The sequence below is a fragment of the Bos javanicus genome, chromosome 22, assembly GCF_032452875.1.
Source record: "Bos javanicus breed banteng chromosome 22, ARS-OSU_banteng_1.0, whole genome shotgun sequence".
In the NCBI taxonomy this organism is placed as follows: domain Eukaryota; kingdom Metazoa; phylum Chordata; class Mammalia; order Artiodactyla; family Bovidae; genus Bos; species Bos javanicus.
In genome coordinates this window covers 56,486,470-56,511,759 of record NC_083889.1, presented here as the reverse complement: position 1 = coordinate 56,511,759, position 25,290 = coordinate 56,486,470, and the positions used below count along the sequence as shown (strand labels likewise).

Here is a 25,290-nt window from a genome sequence, read left to right as displayed (position 1 = left end):
AAATCAAATATCCTACAGTTATACAGTGGAAGTGACAGACGGATTCAAGGGATTAGAGCTGATAGAGTGCCTGAAGAACTATGGATGGAGGTTTGTGACACTGTAAAGAAGACAGTGCTCAAGACCATCCCCAAGAAAAAGAAATGCAAAAAAGCAAAATGGTTGTCCGAGGAGGCCTTACAAATAGCTGAGAAAAGAAGAGAAGCTAAAGGCAAAGGAGAAAAGGAAAGCTATACCCATCTGAATGCAGAGTTCCAAAGAATAGCAAGGAGAGATAAGAAAGCCTTCCTCAGTGATCAATGCAAAGAAATAGAGGAAAACAATAGAATGAAAAAGACTAGAGATCTCTTCAAGAAAATTAGATACCAAGGGAACATTTCATGCAAAGATGGGCTCAATAAAGGACAGAAATGGTAGGGACCTAACAGAAGCAGAAGATATTAAGAAGAGGTGGCAAAACTACACAGAAGAACTATATAAAAAAGATCTTAATGACCCAGATAATCACGATGGTGTGATCACTCACCTAGGGCCAGACATCCTGGAGTCTGAAGTCAAGTGGGCCTTACGAAGCATCACTACAAAGCTAGTGGAGGTAACGGAATTCTAGCTGAGCTATTTCAAGTTCTAAAAGTTGATGCTGTTAAAGTGCTGCACTCAATATGCCAACAAGTTTGGAAAGTTTCCAGCCGTGGCCACAGTTTCCAGCTGTGGCCACAGGACAGGAAAAGGTCAGTTTTCATTCCATTCTCAAAGAAAGGCAATGCCAAAGAATGTCCAAACTACCACACAATTGCACTCATCTCACATGCTAGCAAAGTAATGCTCAAAATTCTCCAAGCAAGGTTTCAATAGTACATGAACTAAGAACTTCCAGATGTTCAAGCTGAATTTAGAAAAGGCAGAGGAACTAGAGATCAAATTGCCAACATCTGTTGGATCATAGAAAAAGCAAGAGCGTTCCAGAAAAACATCTATTTATGCTTTATTGACTATGTCAAGGCCTTTGACTGTGTGGATCACAACAAACTGTGGAAAATTCTTAGAGATGGGAATGCCAGACCATCTTACCTGCCTCCTGAGAAATTTGTATGAAGGTCAAGAAGCAACAGCTAGAACCGCACATGGAACAACAGACTGGTTCCAAATCGGGAAAGGAGTACGTCAAGGCTGTATATTGTCACCCTGCTTATTTAACTTACATGCAGAGTACATCACGCAAAATGCGGGGTTGGATGAAGCACAAGCTGGAATCAAGACTGCTGGGAGAAATATCAATAACCTCAGATATGCAGATGACACCACCCTAATGGCAGAAAGCAAAGAGGAATTGAAGAGTCTCTTAATGAAAGTGAAAGAGGAGAGTGAAAAAGCTGGCTTAAAACTCAACTTTCAAAACACTAAGATCATGGCATCTGGTCTCATCACTTCATGGCAAATAGATGGGGAAATAATGGAAACAGTGACAGGCTTTATTTTTCTGGGCTCTAAAATCACTGTAGATGGTGACTGTAGCCATGAAATTAAAAGACGCTTGCACCTTGGAAGAAAAGCTATGACCAACCTAGACAACATATTAGAAAAGCACAGACATGACTTTGCCAACAAAAGTCCATCTAGTCAACGCCACGGTTCTTCCAGTGGTCATGTACAGATGTGAGAGCTGGACCATAAAGAAGGCTGAGTGCCAAATAATTGATGCTTTTGAACTGCGGTGTTGGAGAAGACTCTTGAGAGTCCCTTGGACTGCAAGGAGATCCAACCAGTCTATCCTAAAGGAGATCAGTCCTGAGTGTTCATTGGAAGGACTGATATTGAAGCTGAAACTCCAACACTTTGGCCACCTAATGCAAAGAACTGACTTATTTGAAAAGACCCTGAGGCTGGGAAAGATTGGAAGCAGGAGGAAAAGGGGACGACAGAGGATGAGATGGTTGGATGGCATCACCGACTCAATGGACATGAGTTTGTGTAAACTCCGGGAGTTGGTGATAGACAGGGAGGCCTGGCGTGCTGCAGTCCATGGGGTCACAAAGAGCGACTGAGCCACTGAACTGAACTGATATGAGATCAAACCAACTCTATGATTTAAATTTCTCTTTTTCGCTTTAGAGATGGATGAAGACCAGAGCTCTGCTGTGCTGTTGGACATTAGGTTGTTTCTATGATTGCCCTACTATAAACAATGCTGCAAGGAACATCTTCACACAGACACACTCAGTTCCACTGAGTGGACAAAGGAGAAGTGGCGAGGCCTACCGCCTACCGGGTGAGCCGCCCCTGCGGGGGAGTCCAGCCCCCTGGCTGTGCCGACGTTCTCTGGTTAGTCGGGGGTGCTGGTCCTCATCACTGTTCTCTGCAAGAACAAACACACGCTGTAGGAGAACCTCAGCCTAGACTGAGCTGGAAATACCTCATTCTGGTGTTGGTTCTTGGAATTTAGTTTCTGTGAGCAGTGTGGTCGGGGGGAAAGAAGTCTGCTTTGAGGGCTGGGGAACAGGAACTGTCACAAACTTTCTGTGTGACCTTAAACAAATCACTTACTATTTCTATTGCGACTTTGATGACACAAGGCCCACGAGGTACTGTTATGAGGTGCTTTTTCTCGTGCTTGGTCTCCCACCTGGAACGCCCTTCCACTTGCCCCCTCATCCTGAAGTTAAGCTGGTGTGACACCTCCTGCAGAGGGGTTTTCTAGTTGTCCCGGCACACCGTCTTGCCCACCCTCCCCAGCAGGTGGGGTCTTAGTTCCTCAACCAGGGATTGAACCTGTGCTCCCTGCATTCCTGCATTGGAAGCACTGAGTCTTAAGCACTGGACTACCAGGGAAGTCCCTCCTCTGGGGTTTCTATAGTGTCAGCTGTCTGCGCTTGACACTGTGGGCATGAGGGTCCATGGTGCTATTCATCCCTCCAACCACCTTGAGTTCTTGAAGGACAAGGCCTGGGCACCAACTGTCCTAAGGTTGCCCAGCCTGGTGCAGGAACTTGATCAAGCCTTGAAGAACGACCGAATCATCTGAACTCTTGGATCAGTCCACATTCCAGGGATTCAGGCCTAGGAGTTTCTGGCTTCGGGTTCAGAGGACTCCCTTTCCCTTGGGATGATTAACAGAGCCCCAGCAGTCCTAATGTCCCTCACTGTGCTTGGCGCGGGGCTTCCCTTGTAGCTCAGTTGGTAAAGAGTCTGCCTGCAATGCAGGAGACCTAGGTTCGATTCCTGGGTTGGGAAGATCCCCTGGAGAAGGAAATGGCAACCCACTCCAGTATTTTTGCCTGGAGAATCCCATGGACAGAGGAGCCCGGCAGGTTACATACAGTCTATGGGGTTGCAAGAGTCGGGCATGACTGTGAACTACGCGCACACACAGTGTTTGGGAAACTCCTGGTCTATCGTGGATACAATTTTAAATTCCAGGAAAGCAAGTTAACTGTGCTTACAAATCAGTGCATATGTGACCTCAACTAGGAACAGGAAGCACATCAAGATAACAGTGGGGGACCTCCCAGTGACTAAGACTCTGCACTGCCATTCAGGGAGCCTGGGTTTGATCTCTGGTCAAGGAACTAGATCCCACATGCCACCATAACTAAGACCTGGTGCAGCTAAATAAATATAAACAAATATTTTTAACAAGATAACAACAATAGTATTTATCTCAGGAGATAAGATTTTGAGAGGCTTCTATTTTCTTCTTTTCTGTATTTTATAAACATTAATCAATGCCCCCAAAAGGCTTTTTCATCACATTTTACAAAATATCAAAGAATACAGAAAATAAGAAAACAAAAATTACTCCAAATTCTATCCAACAGGGATGACCTCCGTTAATATGCAAACAAAAATTATTTTAGCTTTCTCCATGATATATTCAAAATATATAATCTTTAAAATTTGTTCAAGGACTGTTTTTTCTTTTCCATTATGATTTATTACAGGATGTTGAATATAGTTCCCTATGGATAATTTTAAATAAAAGGTATTACAGAATTGTATGCTGTCTAAAATGAGGATAGTTTTTTTTATGTGCTAATTCAATTGTTTAAAAAATTAACTTGGGCAGAAAAAAAATCACAGTTAGTTGCTGGCCCCCCCAGTAGTGATCACAGAGCCTGGCACATGGTTCACGTTCAATAAATATTTATTGATGGGAACTCCCTGGCAGTCCAGTGGTTAGGGCTCCATGCTTTCACTGCAGAGGGCCTGGGTTTGATCCCTAGTCAGGAACTTAAGATCCCACAAGCTGTGCAGCGTGGACAAAAAATATATACACATATACAATTTAACATATATTGAATAAATGTAAGGAGATACACTAATATGTGTTGAGTGGTTATCTAACAGAACAAAGGATGTTTTTCTTTCTTCTTTCTACTTCTTTAAATATTTCACATTTTCTATAATGTGCCCATGTGTAATCTTTTAAAATAAAAAAGTTTTAATTAAAAAATAATAGTCTGCATTAAGAACAAATAGATATGTAGGGAGAGTGGTGCTGGATGTCAGACTCTGAGTTAGGGTCCTTTGTGTGGAGGGGGCTTGGAGGCAGCTGGGAGACACTCAGGCTCCGGGCCCCGAAGACTAATGGTCTGTCTCTGAAGAATGCTCAGGGTCCAAGATACAGCGGCTGGCCACCAGGGTAGGATCAGGGACCAGGATCCTGAATGTCAGTCTGTCTCGAAGGTTCCAGGACTCTGTCTGTTTTCCTGATGCTTTCTCTTAGGGCTCAGCTTTGCAAACTATTGATTGATATGACCAGTCCCATGTGTACTCTGGAGACTGGAAGGAAAGAAATTCTGGCTGCACGTAGTGGAGAATATTTGCAGGGAAGCAGCATCCCCGGAGGGTCGATCAGAATCAGAAGAAGACAGAACGTCCCTGCCCAGGTAGGGAGGAGAAACAGGGACAGAATCCCCTGCTGGAGCCCCCCTGCCTCTGGAAGTTCTTCAACAGCTAACCTCACTGGCTTCAGTTTCCTCACCTGTTAAATGTGAATAAAAATAGACCCTTCCTGATGAGTTGCTGGGCTTCCCTGGTGGCTCAGTGGTAAAGAATCCGCCTGCAATGCAGGAGATGTGGATTTGATTCCTGTGTCGAGAAGATCCCCTGGAGAAGGGAATGGCGACCCACTCCAGTATTCTTGCCTGGAGAATCCAATGGACAGAGGAGCCTAGCGGGCTATATAGTCCATGGAGTTGCAAAAAGAGTCAGACACGACTGAGTGACTAAACAATAACAACAGCAACAAATCCTATGATATAATGACTTTTGTTATGGTCTCCATCTGATGGATGGGGACCCCAGGGCACACAGGTCTAAGCAATTTACCCAAGGACACAAAGCTGTTGGTGGTAAAGAAAGGGTGTGAGCCCAGGCAGGCTGCTGGAACACACATATGCACTGCCTCTGGCTCCAAAGCGCTCCTAGGAAACTAAGATGTTCCTTGACATGAGGGGCTATATGGGAAACAAAAAACAATAGTTGCTAAGATATTATGGAATAACACGGCAAAATGCTTAGGATAAGACAGCGAAGAAATTGTAAACTGAGGACAAAATTGTCCATGTGGGAGTTATAACTGTACAAGTTATGTGTACGGAAAGGTAGTCTCAGGAAGGGAATGTGGAAAACCAGAATTGCAATACCGAGGTGGGAGAGGACAGGAGATTGTTTTTTCCATGTAAATGCTTGTCTTTAATGATATTGTAGTATATGTGTCTTTAATTAAGTCATTGCTTTACCTGAGGAAGAGGATGAGGAGGACGAGGAGGAGGAGGATGAAGAGGAGGATGAAGAGGAGGAAGACTTGTCTCTCTCATCTTGTCCTTGAGAAACGAGTCTGGCTTCCCGGTCTTGCTTGTGGGAATCCGTCTCTCCATCTGGGAGGCACATGTAGTTAAGGAGGAGTATTTCCTGCCCTTCCCACCCCAGGGACCACCTGGGCCTTCCTAGGGGTCTACATGGACTTGGGGATCCAGGAGTGGCTGGACTGTGGGGTACTCTTCCCAAACCCCTAGGGCCCATGGGAGGTGCAGGAGATCAGGGCTCCAGAGGCTCTAGGAAGGCCAAAGACAGGCGTTTCTCTGAATATGGAGCCCACAGAGGGGCTTCTAAGCCCGTCATCCTTTCCAAGAGACCGCTACAGTGTAGGTGGCGGTGGTTTAGTTGCTCAGTTGTGTCCTCAGGCTCCTCTGTCCATGGGACTTTTCAGGCAACAAAGCTGGAGTGATTTGCCATTTCCTTCTCGAGGGGATCTTCCCGACCCAGGGATCGGATTCCTTACCGCTGAGTCACCAGGAAGCCCACACTGCGCGGAACAGTTGCCAATTTAAAATTCTCTGTAAATTACAGAGCAAGTGGGATCCAATCAAGCCCTAAACCTTCCCATTCTGGGGGCATGTGGGACCCTTCCCCCCTTCTGGGGACTCTCCCTAATGCCAGTCCAAGCTCCCAGAGCCTCTTAGATTTGGGGGAGCAAAATCTCAGGGGAGCAGGGTTCCCACTGCTAGAGAGTGCTGGGGGACAGACTGGACCAAGCACACACATGTGCAAGTGTATAAAATCACTACTTCTCTAGAGGTTTCAACTGTAACTTGGGCCATTCATTGAGCCACATGGGCTGAGCAGGGTCTTCTGTTCCAGTCATTGCTGGACACTATTTCCCATGTAGCTTTGCCCAGAGGGTTAGAGAAAGCAAACATACAGTCTAGATCTTCTGATTCTCCATGAACTTGACTGTGGTCTTGAAGTGATCCTGAAGTCTCCATGGCTTTTCCTGGAGGAAGTAATTAATATTACCTTAGTTAATATCCTTAATATATAAAGAGCTTGGCAAATAAATAAGAAAAATACAAACACCCAATATTCAAAGGTACAAGAAGAACAATTTATAAAAACAGAAACACAAAAATAGGGAAATCTGAGTAATGATCAACTTTTGATACTATTAAGAACTTGTTTTTTTAATAGACTTTAGTTTTTAGAGCAGCTCACAGCAAAACTGTTTTTCTTTACTTCTTTGTGTTGCTCACTTAAGAAGGCTTTCTTAGGCTTCCTTGCTATTCTCTGCAAATCTGCATTCAGTTGGGTGTATCTTTCAAATTGTGGTTCTGGAGAACACTGCTGAGAGTCCCTTGGACTGCAAGAAGATCAAACCAGTCAATTCTAAAGGAAATCAACCCTGAATATTCATTGGAAGGACTGATGCTGAAGCTGAAGCTTCAATACTTTGGCCACCTAAAGCAAAGAGCCAATTCATTGGAAAAGAGCCTGATGCTGGGAAAGATTGATGGCAGGAGGAGAAGGGGGTGGCAAAGAGTGAGATGGTTGGATGGCATCACGGACTCAATGGACGTGAGTTTGAGCAAACTCCAGGAGATGGTAAAGGACAGGGAAGCCTGGCACACTGCAGTCCACTGGGTCTCAAAGAATTGGATACAACTTGGTGACCAAACAGCAACAAACAACAAAACCCAAAAATTAAATGGAGGGTACAAAGATTGCCCATCTACCCCCTGTGTCTAAACATGTACAGCCTCTCCCTGTTATCCACATCCTCCATTAGAGAATTTATTTTTTTAGGTGTGATATTTAAGTTGAGGTTATATTTATTTAAAATATCCTAAAAATAAATAAATAAAAAATAAAATAAAATATCCTTCAGGACTTCTCTGGTGGTCCAGTGGATAAGAATCCACCTGCCAATGCAGGGGACACAGGCTGATCCCTGATTCAGGGAGATTCCACAGGATGCATGCCACAACCACTGAAGCCAGAAAACCTAGAGTCCATGCTTCACAACAAGAGAAGCCACCGTAATGGGAAACCCACACACCACAACAAAGAGTAGCCCCCACGCAGCACCTAGAGACCCAGCACAGCCAAAAATAATTAATATATCCTTCAATTTAGAGATGAACACTGAATTATTCATGATGAAATTATATGATGTCTGGGACATGCTTCAAAATAATTTGATTATCTGAATAAGGGAGTTGGAGGGCACGGTAGGGGGGAATCCAAATACAACAACAGAACAAGTTAATAACTGTTCTGTTAAGAACTGTTCAAGCTCTAACTGTTGGAGCTATATCAAAGTATAAGTAGTTGGGAAGTCCCTAGAGGTCCACATATATAAATATATATAGTTATCTCTGATATCTTATAAACACATACAGTTATCTCTGAGTGATAGCATTATGGGTACTTTTAGTTTCTTATTTTCACTTTGCATTTTCTAAATTTTTAACAGTACTGCTTTTGTTATAATAAAATAACAATTTTTTTAATAACTTAAAATGTTATATGCCACCTTACATCAGTATAGTACTAAGCAGTTTTACAATGGGTTTCAGTTCAGTTCAGTCGCTCAGTCGTGTCTTGACTCTTCGCGACCCCATGAATCGCAGCACGCCAGGCCTCCCTGTCCATCACCAACTCCCAGAGTTCACTCAAACTCACGTCCATCGAGTCAGTGATGCCATCCAGCCATCTCATCCTCTGTCGTCTTTCTCCTCCTGCCCTTAATACCTCCCAGCATCAGAGTCTTTTCCAATGAGTCAACTCTTCACATGAGGTGGCCAAAGTACTGGAGTTTCAGCTTTAGCATCATTCCTTCCAATGAACACCCAGGGCTGATCTCCTTTAGGATGGACTGGTTGGATCTCCTTGCAGTCCAAGGGACTCTCAAGAGTCTTCTCCAACACCACAGTTCAAAAGCATCAATTCTTCGGCGCTCAGCCTGCTTCACAGTCCAACTCTCACATCCATACATGACTACTGGAAAAACCATAGCCTTGACTAGACGGACCTTTGTTGGCAAAGTAATGTCTCTGCTTTTGAATATGCTATCTAGGTTGGTCATAACTTTCCTTCCAAGGAGTAAGTGTCTTTTAATTTCATGGCTTGCAATCACCATCTGCAGTGATTTTGGAGCCCCCAAAAATAAAGTCTGACACTATTTCCACTATTCCCCCATCTGTTTCCCCTGAAGTGATGGGACCAGATGCCATGATCTTAGTTTTCTGAATGTTGAGCTTTAAGCCAGCTTTTTCACTCTCCACTTTCACTTTCATCAAGAGGCTTTTTAGTTCCTCTTCACCTTCTGCCATAAGGGTAGTGTCATCTGCATATCTGAGGTTATTGATATTTCTCCCGGCAGTCTTGATTCCAGCTTGTTCTTCCAGCCCAGCATTTCTCATGATGTGCTCAGCATATAAGTTAAATAAGCAGGGTGACAGTATACAGCCTTGACGTACTCCTTTTCCTATTTGCAATCAGTCTGTTGTTCCATGTCCAGTTCTAACTGTTGCTTCCTGACCTGCATATAGGTTTCTCAAGAAATGGGTTTATATGCTCATAATTCCACCTGAGCTGGATCACAAACCAATCTGGAGAGAACTGGGATTAATTACTTCACATTTGAATTATAGTTTCTAGATAACAAAACTTTGCAAAAGATTGTCTCATTTAACCTTTGCTATAACCCTGCGAGGTAAATTTCATCATCCTCACTTTACAGAGGAGGAATCTGAGACTCAAAGAATGAAGTAACTTGAGACTCCAGAACCCACGTTTTGTTTAATGCAACCCCAAACGTTGTTCTGGAGCCCAAAACTGCTCAAAGGCCATCATGCAGTCAGGCCCTGCTGGGATTACAGACACAATGGTCAATGCCAGGGCAGGAAGCAGGCACCTGGAGCTGCAGAATGACATTTGGGAACCCGCCCCTTCAGGACACCATACCCTGTGCTTTCCTGAAGTTCTGAGTGGGTGCTGGTGGTAACTCGAAGAGGCCCTTCAAGTGAGGCCCCGAGAAGGCTGGATGTGTGGCCTTCGAAAATCTAAACAACTAAACTCACTGAGCCGGTGCCCTTCTCTAGAGGAAATATACGGAGCTGCCATGGTTGGGCTGCCCCCCTCAGAGCCTTGATTGTAGCTGGGCACATGGTCATCCAGCCAGGGACAATATTTCCCAGCATCCCTGGATGCTAGATTTGGCCAAGGGACCTTGTGACTCATGTTCCTGCCAACAGACTGAGAGTGGATGGGAACTGTGAGTGGGGAGCTGACAGATGTTCTGTGGTTCTGGGGGGAAAGTACATACATACACACACACACACACACACACACACACATCTGCAATAAATGTTACTGATGTAAAGAATGAATGCGGGAGTAAATTAGGAATTTGGGATTAACAGATACACACCACTGTATGTAAAATAAACAACAAGGACCTACCGTATAGCACAGAAAACTATATTCAGTATCTTATAATAATCTCCAATGGAAAAGAATCTAAAAGAGAATAGCTATAAATGTATATGTATACCTGAATCACTTTGCTGTTCACCTGAAACACTGCAAATCAACCTATATCTCAAGAAAAAGAAATAATAAAAATTTTAAAAGAATGCAGAGCACACAAATAATAAAAAATAAGGTCCTCTGTATTGTGAATTTCATATGCAACAAGTAGAATGTAATGCCTACAGTTTTGAGGTTTAATCTGCATTATTAACATTTGCTTGACCACTTTCTTCAATTCAGACCAACAACAAAGCAAACCATAAAGCTCTGATTTGTATAGGTTCCTGATTTCTGTGATATGAACACTCCTACTGGCTGACATCAACGTGATGTCACTGAGTGCAAAGCTGGGAAGAGGTGAGCCACCAGGGAAGCCCTAAAAATTCTTTTCAATTTAATTAAAAATTTTTATTGAGGTATAATGGTCTTATAACATTATATTAGTTTCAGGGGCAAAACATAATGATTCAATATTTGTAAATGCTGCAAAATGATCACCATACTAAATCTAGTTAGCATCTGTCACCTTACATAGTTAAACAAAAATTCTTTCTTGTGATGAGAAATTTTAACATCTATCCTCTGAGCTGGAGAAGGCAATGGCACCCCACTCCAGTACTCTTGCCTGGAAAATCCCATGGATGGAGGAGCCTGGTGGGCTGCAGTCCATGGGGTCACTAAGAGTCAGACACGACTGAGCTACTTCACTTTCACTTTTCTCTTTCATGCATTGGAGAAGGAAATGGCAACCCACTCCAGTGTTCTTGCCTGGAGAATCCCAGGGGCGGGGGAGCCTGGTGGGCTGCCGTCTATGGGGTCGCACAGAGTCGGACACGACTGAAGTGACTTAGCAGCAGCAGCAGCAGCATCCTCTGAGCAACTTTCAAATATGCAACAGAGTATTTTGAACTAATAGTCTCCATGCTGTACATCACATCCCCAGGACTGTTTTATTGTATAACTAGAAGTTTGTAGCTTTGACCCCCTTCACCCATTTCACCCCTTCCCACCCACCCTTCACCTCTGGCAACCACCAATTTCTTTTCTGTACCCATGAGTTCATGGGGGTTTTGTTTGTCTTTGGTGGAGAATCTACTTTTAATCCACCACAAGACCCAGACAAGGCAGCATCTTTCCCCGTGCCTCAGAGCTGGACAGCCTGGGTGTGAACCCTGACCCCTGTAGCTGCGGCATTCCGGGCCAGTGACTTAACTTCTTGTGGACCTCAGGTTCCTTGTCTGCAAAATGAGGACAATAATAGTGCTTACCTCATAGTGTATTGTTGTGAGAATGGCATGAGTTAAAACCCACAGAGCACTCAGAACAATGCCTGGTATAGAGCAGGGAGTGAATAAACGCCAGCTGAGATGATGACCATTATTGTGACGGGGGCAGCAACAAGATAGCATGTGCTGTGGGGTCAGACAGAGTAGGGTTCAACCTCACTTCCATCACTTGTGCACGAGATGACCCTGGCCGGGCGGTCCCCTTCTCCAAGTTCTAGTTACCTCAATTGTGAACTGTGATGGCAGCACCTTAGAGAAGAAAGCCGGCCAGTGTCTGCCCGAGGAGGGCTCCATAAGCGTGAGTTCCCTCTTCCATAGACCTCCTATGACCCTTGGGCATTCGGGGTCCAGCCCCAGTCCCTCCCATCTCCCATCTCCTAGACTCCAGGCTCCATTACCCTTCTCTGGAATAAAAACTCCCATTTCTCAGGGCAGAATTCAGCTCAGCATTAGGAAATCACTAGCCAAGAAAATGAACTGATATCTGGGAACGAGTGACTGACAACCATGAGCCCCGGGGTGTATCTATATTTTGAAGAGGACCCTTTGTACATAGCAGGTGTCCAGTACATCTCAGAGGCTGAGATCATCTCTTGTGGTGGAATTTCAGGGGGAAGAAGAGACTCAGAGCTGTATGGGGGCAAGCGAGCTACTGGAGGATGCCAAATATGTCAACAGTTCGCCAAGCTGCTCCTACCTGTCACCTACTTTAGCTGTCTTGCTCATGTGGTAGCCCTTGGGCACACTCACATTTGCAGGCCTCCAGACTTCCACTGAGGCCATTCTTCCTTGTTGCCAAAACTGTACGTGACTTTCCAGGCACAGTGCAAATACCACCTCGTTCATGAACCCTCTGCTGACGAGGTCTAACCAGAAACCACCCTCCTTACCCCCATCCCCTTAATCCTGCCTGTCATCACCCCTGAACTTTCTTCTTGTTAACAAAACTGAACTTCGTTCCTCTATCTCAAGTAGATAGGCTTCCCTGGTGGCTCAGATGGTAAAGAATCTGCCTGCAATGTGGGAGACCTGGGTTTGAACCCTGGATTGGGAAGATCCCCCAGAAAAGGAAATGCCAACCCACTCCAGTGTTCTTGCCTGGAGAATTCCATGGACAGAGGAGCCTGGAGGGCTACAGTCCATGGGGTCTCAAAGAGTGAGACATGACTGAGAAACTAACATTTTGGGTTTCACAGGTGGCATTGCTGATAAAGAACCCATTTCCCAATGCAGGAGACATAAGAGACAGGGGTTTGATCCCCAGGTTGGGAAGCTCCCCTGAAGGAGGGAATGGCAACACACTCCAGTATTCTTGCCTGGAGAATCCCATAGACAGAGGAGCGTGGTGGGCTACAGTCTGTGGGATCATACAGTTGGACATGACTGAAGCAAGTGAAAAAGCTGGCTTAAAACTCAACATTCAAAAAACAAAGAACATGGCATCTGGTCACATCACTTCATGGCAAATAGATGGGGAAACAGTGGAAACAGTGTCAGACCTTATTTTTTTTTGGCTCCAAAAACACTGCAGATGGTGACTGCAGCCATGAAATTAAAAGATGCTTGCTCCTTGGAAGAAAAGCTATGACAAACCTAGACAGTGTATTAAAAAGCAGAGACATTACTTTGCCAACAAAGGTCCATTTGGTCAAAGCTGTGGTTTTTCCAGTAGTCATGTGAGAGTTGGACCATAAAGAAAGTTGAATGCTGAAGAACTGATGCTTTTGAACTGTGGTGTTGGAGCAGACTCTTGAGAGTCCCTTGGACAGCAAGGAAATCAAACCAGTTAATCCTAAAGGAAATCAGTCCTAAATATTCATTGGAATGACTGATACTGAAGCTGAAGCTCCAATACTTTGGCCACCTGATGTGAAGAACTGACTCTCTGGAAAAGACCCTGCTGCTGGGAAAGATTGAAGGCAAGACGAGAAGGGGACGACAGAGGATGAGATGGTTGGATGTCATCACCGAGTTGATGGACATGAGTTTGAGCAAGCTCTGGGAGTTGGTGATGGACAGGGAAGCCTGGTATGCTGCAATCCATGGGATCGCAAAGTCAGACACGACTAAGTGACTGAACTGAACTGAACTGAAGTGACTTAGCACGCAAGCATGCATCAAGTAGATACTTGTTTTCCCTGTGAGGAGTGGCCATATGATCCAGTTTTGGCCAAAAAGAAGTGAGAAGTCTGATGGGCTCTGGGAAGGAGTTTTGCTTCTCCTGACAAAAGAGGCCAACAGTACTGGTGCTGTGTCTTGCCTCTCCTTTCTTTCTTGAATGTGATGGCAGGAGCCGCAGTGGCAATTCTGTGACCTTGAGGGAAAGCCAAAGCTAATGCAGGGACATTGAGCTGCTGAGCCCTTGACAGCAGCCACCTGCTTTCTAGTTATTTAAGAAAAACAAACCCTGTTTTGTTTAAGCCTCGATAGTCAGGAGTCTCAGCATTTGTAGCTGAAAACAATTATGACTGATACAGTTTTCCTCCCCTACCTTCATACATTAATTGAGTATCGACTGTGTGCTTAGGCTAGGGTGATGGCACTGTGGTAAAGAACCTGCCTGCCAATGCAGGAGACATAAGAGACATGAGTTCGATCCCTGGGTTGGGAAGATCCCCTGGAGCAGGGCACGGCAACCCACTCCAGTATTCTTGCCTGGAAAATCCCATGGACAGAGGAGCCTTGCAGGCTACAGTCCATGGGGTCAGAAAGAGTCGGACATGACTGAGCAACTTAGTACACAGTACGTATTATGTGCTAGCCCCAGGGATACTGTGGTGAATAAGTTGTATGCTTGTCCTCAAGGTATTTCATAGTAGACAAAGGGTGGGGTGGGGTGGGGTGCGGTGGTAGTCCCATGGGAGCCCAGGGGCCAAATCACACCAGGGTCAGTCAGAGTTCCTGAAGAAGGGAATGCTGAAGGGGAGCTTGGAAGGGCCAGGAGGAGCAGTGTGCAAAGGCACAGAGTCGAGGGGCCTTGGCCCACATGGGAAACAGTTGGCAGGAAGCAACTCCAAAGAAGGACACGATCCGGGGGAGGCCTAGGGGGCACATTGCTCTCCTGAGCCTACGTTAGCCGTGTCTGGTTTCAGAATCTTCCTTCTCGAGGCCCTGGCTTGCTGCACAACTGCTGGAGCCACTGTTCCTATTCACTTTCTGATCTCTGCTCAGGGCCTGGGAGAGGGTCTGACACACCCAGGGTGTCTCCTGTACTAGATCACTAACCAGCCAGGGAAGGGATTACAGCTGATTTATCTCTATGTCACCTGTGCCCTGTGTAAGGCCTGGCAGAAAACAAAAACGATGACATGGATAATGATGAAGACAGTAACAACTAAGTGCTTCCTGTCCGTCAGGCAAGGATCTGAGCAAATGGCGCGCGGGCCTCGCGTACGCCTCACACAACTCTCTCAGGGCCCACTGAGCTTGTGCCCGCTTTACACGTCAGAATGCGGAGGCAAAGAGAGGCCAAGAAACTTGACCGGGGAGCTAGTAAGCGGTTGAGCAAGCGTGGTTGCTTAGTCCACGTTGATGCCGGCAGCTCTTCCCAGGCCTCTGTCATTAGCACCAGGAAAGAAGCCGCTGACAGTCACTGGAGGGTTATGCAAACCACACCGACTTGGCTTCCATTGACACTCAGCCCACTGGAGCCCTGAGCAAGTGTCCCCAGAAGCCAAGGAACTTCCTCAAGCAGTTTTCAGGACACTGAAACGGACAGGAGGGGAAAGAGAATGCTCATGGAGGCAGGACCCGAGGGAGCCCTGTTTCTCCTCTTAGCGTCCTTACTCATCTCTCCTTGGCCCACATTCCTGCTATAAGAAAGGATCAGCAGAACTGTAAAGGTGTAACACTCTTAAAATCAGTGTGCAGGGCGAGGCTTAAGACAAAAGGACAGTGCACTAGGGGTGGGACATCAGACAGAGGGATTGATGCCAGGGGCTTCTGGAAGTCAGGTTCACTGCATATGACCTCTTTTGAGCCAAGATGGAGCACAGGGAGTTGAGACAGAAGTGAAGAAAGGAGAAAGCAGAGAGAGGAGCGAGCACACGGTGTGATCCCGGAGGCACGGCATGGGGGGTCTCAGTTCTCCAAACAGGGATCAAACCCACGCCCCCTGCAGCGGAAGCACGGAGTCTTAACCACTGGACTACCAGGGAGTTCCCAGTTCCCATGATCTCATTTCACGCGCACTACTCTTACTTTACGCAGGAAGAAACTGAGGTTCATAGAGACAAGTGACTTGTTCAAGGTCTCCCAGCTTATGGATGGATTCACATCCATTCCCTCTCCTACTAACATGACGCCCCGTTCCCCGGTCCTGGTTAGAGGCTTGTAGCCTTCCCTCTTTCAGCCACCTGCCCCCATTCTGAGGCTGGTCCTACAAGGACATGCAATACTTAGCATTTTTTTCTGCAAACCCCAGCCCTGCTGAGTCACCGGTGGTGCCAGGGCCGCTGCACCCACAGGCTTTGTTAAACTGGATTTCCACTTGAGTTCAGCAGAGATTTCCTAAGCTCCTGCTATTACAAGGGTGGGAGGAACAGTAAGGGACACAGCCTTTCCAGCTTCACAGCGCCTTCCACGCCCAGCTAGGGTGGGGCTTCAGTGTCTGAGTTAACAGATGGGGAAACTGAGAATAGAGAGGAAGTTAGTTGCACAGGGTCACATAGCGATTCAGGGCAAGGCTGGCTCCAGAACCCTGTCTCCCAATTCACGGGTTGCTTATCTTCCTCAGGTGTCCCACCTTGGAGGAGAGGGATGACTAAGACTGAGTTGGATTTTTTAAAAATCTTTATTTATTTGGCTGTGCCAGGTCTTAGCTGTGGCACACGGGATGTTCAATTTTCATTGCAGCACGCGGGTTCTTTAGTTGCGGCCTGTGGGATCTAATTCCCTGACCAGGGATTGAATCCTGGCCCCTACCTGGGGAGCGTGGAATGTTAGCCACCGGAGCACCAGGGAGGTCCCTGCAGTTGGATTTTCAATAGTGGCCAGAGTGGGATGAGGGTTGAGTGCAAGAGGTGGGCGGTGGTGGGGAGGTGATGAGGTTGGAGAATCATCCTGGGCCTTGAAAGCTCAGCTAATGACCAACTTTCCCCACAGGTGGACTGTAACGTCGTGCCTTGGGGCTGCCAGTGGTGGGCCAGCTTAGTTAAACACGCCCAGGGCAGGAGGTGGGATTGAAGGGGTGCTGCAAGCTGAAATAGCAGCTGGGAGGGGAACAGAGCCCACAGAGGGGTGGACTGCTCTGGCCCACCTGGCATCAAAGCCCCTTCTGGTGACAGGAGAGAGCGCATGGTGTGATCCCGGAGGCATGGCTTGAGGGATCTCAGTTCCCCAAACAGAGATCAAACCCGTGCCCCTTGTAGTGGAAGCACGAAGTCTTAACCACTGGACTACCAGGGCGTTCTCAGTACCCACAATCTTACCTCATGCGTGCTAGTCTTAGCCCAGGAGCAAGTCACAGCTCTGGATGATGTCCTCTGGCTGCTCAAATCACCCCAGACAAGCCCACGCCCTAACATCAACCACAACCCGGCCAGGCAGATGCAGCTCCAGGACAAGCATGTGGGAGTTCTTGAGGGGTGACTGCCCTCCACCCAGGCCAGACTCTCAACCTCTTCCTCCCAGGGATCTGACTTGTGATGAGCGTGAGTGACACAAGCTGTCAGCCAGCCGGCGCTGCTCTGCCTTGCAACAGGGCCCTCTCGTTTCTGCTCCTGGGCACCATCTTCTCTGCAGTCGGCTTCCTCACTTGCGTGCTCTGTTCTGCAAAACCCCCATATCCTCCCAAAGAGGCCCTGTTATGGTAGCCGGTGGTAGTTTCTGTTACGCACAGCCAAAGCTCTTGAGTTGAGACAAATGTGTGTGTGTGTGTGTGTGTGTGTGTGTGTGTGGTGGGGGAGGTTCAGGGAGGGGCACTCTGAAAGGGTAGGCAGAGCAAAGCGGGGCTTGCCGGGCCGGCCAGGGCCCCTGAGGCCCCTACACCATACGAGGTATTTTGTTACAACTCCAGGCTGGATTGGGGACCTCCTGGGTTTCCCCATCGTGGTAACCACCTGAGCCAGTTGTCTTAAAGATCTTGCCTTCGAGACCTATACCCTTGCTGAGGACAGAGACCATCTTGGAGCTGGTTCGGAGCCTCTCTGGTTTTCTACTGCTTCTGTAACAAACTCCCACAAACGTAGTGGCTGGAAGCAACACGTGGTTAGCACCTCGCCGTTCTGTGGGCTGGAAGTCTAGCACTGGTTCACCAGGCTAAAATCCAGGTGTCCACAGGGCTGCCTGCCTTTCTGGAGGCCCAAGGGAACGCCCATTTCCTTGCTGCTGCTTTTCCTCCTTCCTCTCCCACCCCCGACCTTGTCCAGCTTCTAGAGGCCACCCACATTCCTTGGCTTGTGGCTCTTCTTCCACTTGCAAAGCCAGCAATGTCGGGGCAAGTCCTCACACTGCACTGTTCTGACCTCTTCGGCCTCCCTCTTCCACATTTAAGGACTCTTGTGATGACACTGGGCCCCACCAGACCACCCGTGATCATCCTGTATGTTAAGGTTAGCAGATGAACAACCTGAATTCCATTTAATGCCATTCCCCTTTGTCGCATAAACTAACAGGCTCTCAGATTCCAGAGATCAGAACACAAGCATCTTTGGGGATCATCACTCTGCCTACCACAGTCTCCCCCCAACCCAGTGTCTGGCTCAGCCCAGAGCTTTCAGAGGCCAAACATCTTCCTTCCGAGCACCTCTGACTCCACCATCCTTCTGGGCCCTCAAGCTCCAAAGGCAGGAAGGATGACCCAGCTCCTTCCTCTCCCGCCAGCCAAAGCCCAAGCCTGTCCTATTTTTCCTTCAAGAGGAGCTGGTTTCTCCACACCCACTGCCTCCTTCCCAAGAGATCCTACAAGGGGATCCAGTTGTAGGAGCCAGTTATTATTGTGTACCCTTCCCTGTTTGCTGCTCAGCTTCTGTAAAATGCGGTATTAATATCTCTCTCCCCGAGTGTTGCGGGGATTGAAGGATATCATGACCACAACAAGCCCAGAATACTGTCACCCAGTAAATGAGAGTTTCCCCTTCCTTCCCCACGCTCAACATCTCCCAAACTTGGCTAATGGTCAGATGCCCCTGGGAGCACTGTTGGTCGTGCAGATACTCCCTCACTCAGAGGGTCTGATGTTCAGAGCAAGGTTAGAGTTAGGCTGCTCAGGGAAATCTGTATCATTAACAAAGGCAACACATGCAAGGCAGAGTGTGGTCCACTCAGACGCCAGAACCTCTCCTGTGAGTGTTATGATAATCTCCCAGCAGTCTTGCCTGCCTCTGGCCTCCTTCTTCCAAACAAGTTGCTGGGTTGCCCTGGGTTTCAGTTCCCCCATATGTAGAAGTTGCAAACTACAAGGTTCTTCCAGCTCTGATATTCTAGGATACTAATGCTCTGCTCCTGTTAAAGCCTTCAAGGTTCAGCCACTCAATCAGCAAAGGCACTCGGGGTTGATACGACCTGCGTAAAGGCCTAGAACAGCATGTTCCAAAAGTGAGTTACAAATAGCATCTTATGGGGCCCTCAAAATACTCCAAGAAAAAGTGGATTTTATGTTCAAAGAATTTGGGCAATGCTGCTCTCCGTAGACTCCAATAGCAGCTGCACAAGGTGCGTCGCATATGAAAGGCTCTGAGAAGGCCTGCAGGAGAGAAAGCGCTTTCGGTGGAGCTAATCTGGTCCTTCCCCAAACTACACAAGAGCACAGTCCTCTCCCCTAGAATGTGGCTCCATATCTTTTGGCACAGTGTTGGAAACTGTCATCTGCTCCAATCCCTGCCATGCCTGGGGCCAGCCTTTTCATCCTGGCATCCAGGCCTGGGCACTCTCACCGGCCACTCTGAACAGTGTCAACTTCTGGCGTCCAGGGTTTTGTCCACCCTTCAAGCAGGACAGTTGGGGAAGGGAATGAATCAGAAACAGACCCTGGGAAGCAGGGGCTTGGAACAGAAATGGTGTTTTCAGAGCTCCAGATCCCACGGTATGGGTGGGAAATCCTCTTGGTGCCTGCAGGGCAGGGGTTGGGAGGAAACTGAGTCAGCTGTTGTGAGACTGAGGGCCTGGCTGGGCCCTGCCACCAACCCCTGGGCCCTTGCTTCTATTCTCTAGGCCCTTTTTTCTCATCTCTGACACAGAAAATAATGTCACTCACTGAGGGTTTTGGAGCTCACCTGGGGCTGTGGATAAGATAGTACACAGTAAAATGATCTCACTACTGGAAAAGACCCTGATGCTGGGAAAGACTGAAGGTAAAAGGAGGAAGGGTCAACAGAGGATGAGATGGTTGGGTGGCATCATTGACTCAATGGACATGAGTGTGAGTAAACTCCAGGAGATAGTAGAGGACAGGGAAGCCTGGCATGCTGCAGTCCATGGGGTTACAGAGTCGGACATGACAAAGCAAAGCTAACACAGCCTTTGTTTATATTAACAGAAGCACAGAGTCCATGGTGAGAAAGGTGACCTCTACCTTACCATCTCCTATCCTAGGGCTCAATCTTGGGTCCTGAACAGAAGAGAGTTGGACAAATCAAGATAATTCAGAGGATGAGGGGGGTGTAGAGACCATATCCAAGAGAATTAGATGAAGGAGCAGGTGTGTTAGTGCACAGCCATGTCTGACTTGCTCAGCCTAAGGATAAGCACTGCATAAATAGACCTGGTCACTGTCCCCAAGTCTTTGCAGGGCTCCTCCAGGACAGGGGGACAAGGTGGGGCTGTGAACTCAGAGGGAGCAGTCAGGATCTTGGGGAGTCACCAAGGCAGATGCCAGCTCAATATATGGAAAAACTGTCTAAAAATGATAACTGCTTCATGTGGTCACAAGCACCCTGCATGAGAGGTGGCAAGCTGAGGCGTGGCAGCGGTGGGCTTAGATGTCCTTAGCTCAAAACCTATTAGTCTCTCAAATAATAATCTGCAAAGCACAGGAAGGACAAATCAGTTCACCTATTGCTACTTAACTTTGTAAAATTAAGTCGATTTATTTTTGGCTTTGCTGGCTCTTTGCTGCTGTGCAGACTTTCTTCCAGTTGCAGCAAGTGGCGGCTACTCTCTAGTTGTGGCAAACAGGCTTCTTACTGCAGCGGCTTCCTTGTTGCAGAGCACAGGCTATAAGGCACACAGGCTTCAGTAACTGTGACTTCTGGACTCTGTGACTTCAGTAATTGTGATCACAGGCTCAACAGTTGTGGCACATAGGCTTAGTTGCAATGAGGCATACGGAATCTTCCCGGATCAGGGATCGAACCTGTGTCTCCTGCATTGGCAGATGGATTCGTTACCACTGAGTCACCAAGGAAGCCCTACTTCTACTTCAGTTTTAGCTAAAAATAGTTAAGAGTACATAGTTCAACTCTAATGTGCACCCTTGGCCATATATCAGACACCCAACACCATGTCCACTAAGTGGGGTCCCTAGAGGCCAATAGGGAAGCCCACAGTGCAGACAGGTCTGCTGTGGCCATATCTTCCGTTCCTCCATGGTCAGCCTGTTGCCCTATATTGCCGTGTCCTGGTGGTGGGTTAGGATCAAACAATGCAGCTTTAACTGAATCAGCCCCTGTAGTGTGGACGAGTGGCTTCAAAGAGTCCCTGTCAAGAAACCACGGAAGGAGATAGGCCTAATCAAGAAAGCACAAGCCAGACACAGGAAAAGCGTGGAAGAGACCCACCACTGCTCCTCGTTCAAGTCCTACAGCAGCCACCCTAATGTTGCAAATGATAATGAACAGGATCTCAGACACACACACTGTTGCTGACTGAAATCATAATAAGAAAACTCCCTGAAAGGTGAACTTCCATTCACTATCGTTGGTGATGGAAAGTCACTCTGAATATACTATGTTGGGGCTTGAGATATTAACTAATGGTTGCAGTACCTGTATACGACAAACCTAGACAGTGTATTAAAAAGCAGAGACATCACTTTGCCAACAAAGTTCAGTATAGTCAAAGCTATGGTTTTTCTAGTAGTCACATATGGATGTGAGAGTTGAACCATAAAGAAGGCTGAGCGCTGAAGAATTGATGTTTTTGAACTGTGGTGCTGGAGGGGACTCTTGAGAGTCCCTTGGACTGCAAGGAGATCAAAAGAGTTAATCCTAAAGGAAATCAACCCTGAGAATACTCATTGGAAAGACTGATGCTGAAGCTGAAGCTCCAATACTTTGGCCACCTAAAGCAAAGAGCTGACTCATTGGAAAAGACCCCGATGCTGGAAAAGATTGAAGGTAAAGGAGAAAGGAGTAACAGAGGATGAGATGGTTAGATAGTATCATTGACTCAATGGACAGGAATTTGAGCAAACTCCAGGAGACAGTGAAGAACAGGGAAGCCTGGTGTACTGCAGTCTATGGGGTCACAAAGAGATAGACAAGACTGAGCAACTGAACAACAACTTGTATATAATTTCTAAATCCATAAATAAATATATGTATTGGGGGTGCCTAAACATTTTTCTTGGGCAGAAGATGTTATCAAAAAGTCTGATAAACACTGCTCTGGATTTTTAGGCCCAGCTAGACACTAGGGGATGCTATTCCCTGTTTAGGTTGGGGGTCTAATTAGATTTGTTTTGGATTTAGGAACAAAAAAACTAGTGGGAAGTGTGCTCCTGAGTAAACTTTTTTGAAGTTCACAACAACCACAATGTTTGAAAATTAATGGGAAGAAACCAACAGCTCTGAAAAGGTTTTCCATGGCTCTGACCCTCCAAGGTGGGTGTCTTGTTAAACAGCCAGAGCCAGGTCAGGCTCCTCTTTCTCCTTCTCTCATCCCAGATGCTCTCAGTTTCTCTGTCTGTCTTCTCTCTCTCTCTTTCTATCTTTTCCCATCAGTATCTCACATTCTTTCTCTCTCTCTCTCTCTCACACACACACTCACACACAATTGGCAACAGCAAAGACCAGACAAAAGGCATCCAGAGCAGGAGAAAACGCTTGCTGCCTCTTGAATGTCAGACAGACCTGGACTCACTTCCCACCTCTCCCTACCACTGACTGTGAGATCACTGCAAGTCTCCCCCAGTCTCAGAGCCTAAGAATCTCCCCTGGAATAGGCACATCAACAACTCAACAATAACATGACAACCCAATTTCAAAATAGCCAAAGGCTTTCAACAGACATTTCTCTAAAGAAGATGTACAAATCGACAACAGCATATGGAAAGATGCTCGACATCACTAGTCATTATAGAAGTGAAAATCAAAACCACAGTGAGACACCACTTCACACTTGCTAGGATGGCTAAAATATGAAATACAAATAACAAGTTCTGGGGAGGATGTGGAAAATGTGGAGATCTGACATACTGTCGGCGGGAACGTAAAATGGTGCAGCTAGTTTGGAAAACAGTTTGAATTCCTCACAATGTTGCACACAGTTTCGCCATAGGACCCAGCGAGTCCTCCATATTATGTCCAAGAGAATTGACAGTCTATGTACACACAGACTTGTACATGAATGTCCACAGCAGCATTACTCATAACAGCCAAAAAGTGGGAACAACCCAAATATCCATCAACTGATGGGTGAATAAACCAGATGTGGTATCATCATACAAGGTTCTTCAACCATAGCGAGGAATGAAGTGCTGACACACGCTAAAACATGCATAAACCTTGAAAACATTATGCTCAGAGAAAGAAGCCAGTCAGAAGAGAGCCCCTATTGTATGATGCCATTTACATGAAATGTCCAGAATAAGCAGATCCATAGAAACAGAAAGTGGATTAGTGGTTGCCAGGGAGAAGGGGACACGGCGAGTGACTGCTAGAGGGTATGGGGTTTATTTGGGGAGGATAAAAATGTTCTAAATTAGACAGTGGTGAATAAACTGAAACTTTCTTCACAACTTGGTGAATAAACTGAAAACCACTGACGTGCACACTTTAAAAAAGGTGAATTTTATGGCATGTGAATCATATCTCCATAAAGTTATTTAATTTTTTTTAAAGAAAGAGAACTTCCCACATAGAGCTGTTATGAAAATGAAAGAAGGCCTCCATCCGCGATAACCAGAAGGGTCCCCAGTTCTGGTATGTGGCCAGCATGTGGGAGACCACGCGCTAAGAGGGTGATCTGGCAACGATCTCAAAGCACAAGGACTCTCGTTTTTCAGAAGGCTGCGCCAGCCCAAATGCAGGGAGACGCGGAGACAGGAGGGGGTTCATTAGTATAGATCTGCTTGGACTCCAAACAGGACAAACACACCCTCCTGACGTGACTTTTCTCTCAGTTTCTATACAAACCAGGTCAAAATGATAAGCCCCAGATCATAATCTTTCCCGTCCCCAGTGAAAGGAAAAATGGGCTGGCTTCCGGCCCAAAAGCCGTCTCCCAGGAGAGAAGCCAGGATGCTCTGCGCACAGGTGAGGGGACTGGGGGCTCCCTGTCGGCCGCACCCCCGCCCCGTGAGCTTCCGACAGCAGCGGGGCTCCCCCTTCCCCCAGCTCTCCGTTCAGTACTTTTTCCTCAAAGATGCCTTCGAGCCCCGAGGCCAGGGCAGCTTCTGCGGGGAAGGGGAGGGCGAATCTGTGGGTCTCACGAGGGCGGAGAGGGGCGAAGCCTTCCGAGAGTTAGTCAGACCCTTCACCTCACAAATGGGGAAGCTAAGGTCGTAATGTTTCTGAAGGCCCCGCAGAGCAAGTTAGCGACAGACCCAGAGTGGGCCGGCGGGACGCTCCCAGCACCGGGGAGAACTTCACTCTCCCCTGACTCTCCAGAGGAGACGGAGGCGCTCACCTGACTGGGGAGCCCCTGAGTGGGACTCAAATTCAGGCCCGCCGGGAACCACAGAATGTCAGGCCTGCTGAAGAGCTTCTTTCTCCCCAAAACTCGGAAAAAAAATCCCCCCACCCCGCCCCTCAGGCGCCCCGTGTCCCTTACCTGAGCTCCGGAGGCAGGTGCGTGCTGGAGGCGATGCGACCGTGGACTGCTGGTGCCCGGGGAGGGGCGGGGGAGGAGGGCGGAGAGGTGGCCCCGCCCCCGACGGGAGGGGCGGGGCCTGACGCTGGGCAGGGCGGGGCCTGAAGCTGCGCTGGGGGCCCCAGGTTCACAAGCTCACCGGCGTGGCATTCCTTCCTGCGGTGCCGTCGGCCCCCGGTCTTCCTGTCTGATCTGACTCTTACCCCCGTATGCCAGAAGGGCAGATGGGGCGGGTGCACCCCTAGGCCCCTGTCTCCTCCTCCCCTCGGGGCCATGGCCATGGCCCTCTAACTTCAGGACCTGTCGCACCACTCTGGCTGTGTCAAGCTCCGTCCTAGGGCCGCCTCCTCCCTGCCATGGGTGAGGTTGACTCAGGGCACAGCCATGTGGGCCAACCTGATGCTCCCCCGAGGACGGAGGTTAGACCGGCAGCAGAAGAGGAGGCCCTAGGCTCAGTGTTGCCTTGAGAGACTCCTGTGAGTGGGGCTGGCAATGCCCTCCGGTGGTGAGGAAACTAGGCAAAGGCTAGAATATCTACTGACTTGTGGATCCCAAATGGGTGGGGAGTGGGGACAGACCTCTCAAAGTTGAGGCCAGAATTAACTCCAGCTCAGCTTGCCTCTCTCACTCACCTCTCAAACACTCTGGAAGAAGTACAGTAAACAAGTCCTTCCCTGCCTGGGTAGCACCCTGAGGGAGACAGGCCATGACAATCTCCATGAAG

General features: G+C 47.6%; 1 protein-coding gene across 8 annotated transcripts in view; it reads right to left on the bottom strand.

The window, feature by feature from the left end:
* TMEM40 (transmembrane protein 40) overlaps window positions 1–24,769 on the bottom strand; it is a 32,708-nt gene extending 7,939 nt beyond the window's left edge. For 2 of the 8 annotated variants that reach the window (XM_061397165.1, XM_061397166.1), the window contains exons 1-4: window positions 24,528–24,606; window positions 6,704–6,775; window positions 5,742–5,879; window positions 2,267–2,356 (exon numbers count right to left, since the gene is read on the bottom strand). In XM_061397165.1, coding sequence (XP_061253149.1) covers window positions 2,267–2,356; window positions 5,742–5,879; window positions 6,704–6,767 — 292 coding nt within the window. In that variant the 5' untranslated portion in view covers window positions 6,768–6,775; window positions 24,528–24,606. Of the gene's footprint in view, window positions 1–2,266; window positions 2,357–5,741; window positions 5,880–6,703; window positions 6,776–10,333; window positions 10,375–24,527 lie in introns of all 8 variants that reach the window. The other 6 variants (XM_061397161.1, XM_061397162.1, XM_061397159.1 and 3 more) reach the window with 6 other exon arrangements.
* Window positions 24,770–25,290: the final 521 nt, after the last annotated feature.